Below are 4,295 nucleotides of genomic sequence, written 5' to 3' on the forward strand. Positions count from 1 at the left end.
TTCTTGTGTCAACCACCAAGGGGACACAGTTTAGGTCCCACTGCTTCTTTGCTTTGGACCTCCTCCTTTAAGCCCATTCCATTTGAGTAAATTTTATAACTGGACATGTTCTAGGTTCACTGAACATTGTTGTTAGCTGTCTTTCTTGATGATATCTTGTCCTACACATGGAATGGCCCCACATTATCCATTGATCTATTCTCATCTTACTGCTTGTTAGATATTCATGATTGTTTCAATTTAACTTTAATGTGACTGTCATGATTTAGATAGTTTATAGAGTGCAGGTGTCACATTTAGGTATTTTTAGAAGTGATAATTTATTGTAGGTTTGTTTATGTAACTGTTTGTGAAGCATACATTGTATATTTCTATAGTTATGAATTTGTGATTGTTGTATCTTTGCATCATGTTACTAGAACTTTCTGAATTTTTCTTGTTGTTTTGATTGAGTATTATTGCATCATAATATCTTGAAGTATATGGAATGTTCTAGACCTCTGGTTTATAAATAAATTAGATGGATCTAGACTGCGTGATTGTAAGATTAGCAACGAAGAGTGTATAGTGAAATTGTCACAGATTATAGTGTAATAACAGAGTAGAGAAGAATAATTTTTCTTGTCAAATTGTGTTCTAAAGTAACGGAACCAGCCTGTGTGGACTTTGACAAAAAAAAAGAGAATTATTTAAAGCTCTGAATACATCTGTGATAACCAACAGTGTAACACGAACATTTGTATATATGTTTTTTGTTTTAATATATTCTTTTCAGACAGTTGGATTGTGTGCTTTTTGTTTATTGTGGAAATTTCTTGCCAACGAGTCATAGACACCTACTGTAAAGAATCCGGCTCATACATAAAACTAGACAGTGGTGAGCCAGCCAAAATTTATAGTAGTAAATGGTGGTAGAAGTAGACATAAACGACTGTGGCAAATAGGCCTATATATGCACAGTTGTATTAGTGGTGAAAATATTGTAAAGTTACAACCACACTATATAACCATGTCGACTAACTTTGATTAGTGGATAGAGATGAGTGATTTGGGCTTAAAGATGATGATCTATGAAAGTTTGTTAAACAACAACACTCGAGAAAAGAAACTCAAAAAAAGGAGAGGAAGAAAAACAGAAAGAAGAGGCTGGAAATAGAGAGAATAAGAGCACACATTAAGAAAGAAGAAAAAAGAGAGGAGAGACTGGAAATAGAGCACAAATTGAGATCACCAAGCTCATCTGATGGAAAGACAAAGGGCCCATAAAGGACAATAGGGGTCAGTGACAGCTGACCCCAAGCTCCCCATATTTGATTAACAGAAATATAACATGGATGCTTTTTTGAAGAGGTATGAAAGATCTGCTCCAAATCAGAACTGGGACAAAGGAAACAGTTTGTCTTGTCCCTCTTTTCACAGGAAAAGGTCTACAGGTATATGCAGGCGTGATGTCATAAGATGCGTGGACTATGACAAGTTAAAAGTGGTATTGCTGGAAGGTTCTTGCCAGAAGTTCAGAGAAGTCAAACCTGACACTGGGGAAACTGTATTTCAGTTTGTGGTATGTCTATGGTAATATTTCACAAGGTGGACTGACATGGCTAAGTGTGAAGATAGTTTTGAAGGACTGGCAAATCTACTAAAACATGAACAGTTTATGATCATGTGATCTGCTGAGATATCGCTGTTCCTAAAGGTGAGACCAAAAGACGTGGACGAGATAATCAAACTGGTAGAACAGTATATGGAAGCCCATGGAGGGAATATAACTGGCAAGTCCAAGAATAACCAATCAGAGTCCAAATCAGGGGTAGCTGACCAGAAGCAGGATGCCACCAAAGCTGACAAGAAGTCAACAGATAATTAATTTTGTGATAATGGCTGGAAAAGAAATAACTTCTCTAAAATGTGTATTTTTAAACATAACCATCCAAATGAGTAATTATTTTTAGATTCACTTGTAGGATACATGCTGAATAAGTTTCTGTTTTGTTTATTAGGAAGCTTATCCTTCAACTCCACCAGTTTGGTTTGCAGAGACAGAAGATTCCAGTATAACCACAGCTGTACAGATGCTTAGCAACACCTCAGGGAAGGACAACTTAGTAAGTGGAGAATTCTAAATATAACAATATTAATGGTTTTGAAAGTTAAGATAAACCAGATGTGCAATATCTAAGTGTAAATATGTGCATGAGGGTATACTTCCATTATAAAAGCTACCATGATAGAAGCATTTGTTTTGTAAAATAAACCTTGGGCTTACTGAAATAGAATACAAAGTGGGTGTAAAAAGTATCTAAAAAAATGTGTATATTAATACTGATAACCTCTGAAATTGGACTTTGTAAATGCTTCATATAAAAGGGAAGGATTACATGTACATATTGAATATGTAAAAATGTACATTCAATATGAAATCTCACTAATAGAGTAGGGGTGTTTGTTTTGTAAAATAAGCCTTGCACATACATATTTTTATGTAGTTGGAAAAATTCTGGTAAACGAACTATTGAAAAATCTTTTAGTGAAATATGATATCATTAAACAGGGCCAAACTGGTTATATCAGAGTTGTAACTTGCTTTAATGAAATGTTAACTTTTTTTGAGGATAATTATCTGGATAATGGAAAATGACTGAACATGGTATACTTAGATTTTCAAAAAGCTTTTGATAGCTGTCACATAAAAAATTAGCTAAGGAAATCACATCAGTAGGGGTTTGGGAAAAGACTAGTCAGACTGGACCCTGTTTTAATGGAGTGTCAGTACTTGGACCTTTGCTCTTTCTTTTTATATGAATAATATTGATAGTAACATAATTAGTAAATTAATTAATTTTGTTGATAAAATTAAACTTTTTTTGGTATTTCTAACTGTATTGAGGATGATGAGATACTATTGGGTAACTTGTATCACCTGTAGTTGGCAAATTATCTTTAAATGTAGTTAGTACAAGATACTTCATTTAAGTTATTATATTTTGGAACACATATTTAATATACATGCAAGCCAACTCAGTAGTATAACTGAGGAAAATTTGATGTGGTGATGGACAAGGAGGTGCTATGTTGTTAGTACGTAAACTAATAGAATTTTAAGGTGTATTTATAAACGTACTAATTACAATTCAAAAGAGACTTCTCTATACAAATCACTAATTGGACCTCACTTAGAATACTGTGAAAAGTTTTGGTCTCTATCTAAGAAAGAATATTGATGTGCTGGAAAGAACTTAGAGCAGGGCTACTAGGATGGAAGAGATATGTTATAGGGTTGATTAATATCTGTCAACTTATTTATTCTTGAGAAAGGAAGGGAAGGAGATGGTTATTTTTTTACATGATTATTTGGGGCCAAAAGAATATTATTTCAAGATTATTTGGAAGATCAATAAGATGAAGACCTCTAATTTCTTTATACTGTATTCTGAAGACAATACAAGAAGACACAAGTTTCAGATTTGGAAAAACAGGCTAGGCTACAGTTAAGACAGTTTTATTTTTCTAACAGCGTGGTTGACTTATGGAATGAGTTGCCATCGATAGTAGTGGATGCTGGCACTTTGCAGGAGTTTCACTATAGAGACAAAACTTACTTGCCACTACTAGCGAATGTATGTAACAGTTTAGAGTACAGGTGCTTTCAATGACACTGCATGACCCTAGTTACTTGATACATCCTGTTAGAAGAGATTACCAAACGATACAGATACCATAAATTACAAAAAAAATTACTTTACAGCACTTAAAAGATTAGTCCTGGTCACATTCCTCTCATTATAGGCAAGATTTATGTTGGAATTCGAAACTTATACTCTTCAGCGTACTGACACCCCAACTATGAGAATGTCATAGCTTCCATGTATTATTATTGAGACGAATGTATTTAGTCTGCTTCACAACCAACATATGGGTTTTACTGTTGTCACTTGCACACTGAGTTTTAAACCATTTGCAAAATATCAGAATATATATCAGTTAGAATGTTTTAATTCTAAAGCAATAACAACAGAAATGTGGGTCTTACTACAAAGTAAAGATTGTAAGAAGGAAAAATATAAAATTCTTGTGGTACTGGTAGTAGTAGTATTGCGTACAAATCACACAAGTTTATCATTCTAAATACTGAATCATATTATTATTATGAACTAAATATAAAATTACACTAAATTATTGAACTCAAAACTTCAAATTTAAATGCAAAAAAATATAAAAATCACTCTTTCAGTTCAAAGTGCTAAGCCTAATTCATGTACAGACCTTGCACACACCACTCAATAGCTCTTAACCCT

At 33.5% G+C, this 4,295-nt stretch overlaps 1 protein-coding gene across 1 annotated transcript in view; it reads left to right on the plus strand.

Moving 5' to 3' along the window:
- Positions 1 to 1,330: 1,330 nt before the first annotated feature.
- LOC106472830 (ubiquitin-conjugating enzyme E2 Q1-like) overlaps positions 1,331 to 4,295 on the plus strand; it is a 36,594-nt gene continuing 33,629 nt past the window's right edge. The window contains exons 1-2 of the mRNA XM_013933498.2: positions 1,331 to 1,486; positions 2,001 to 2,105. Of these exons, the coding sequence (XP_013788952.1) occupies positions 1,331 to 1,486; positions 2,001 to 2,105 (261 nt within the window). The remainder of the gene's footprint in view (positions 1,487 to 2,000; positions 2,106 to 4,295) is intronic.

Source organism: Limulus polyphemus, unplaced genomic scaffold (assembly GCF_000517525.1).
Source record: "Limulus polyphemus unplaced genomic scaffold, Limulus_polyphemus-2.1.2 Scaffold5644, whole genome shotgun sequence".
Classification (NCBI taxonomy): Eukaryota; Metazoa; Arthropoda; class Merostomata; order Xiphosura; family Limulidae; genus Limulus; species Limulus polyphemus.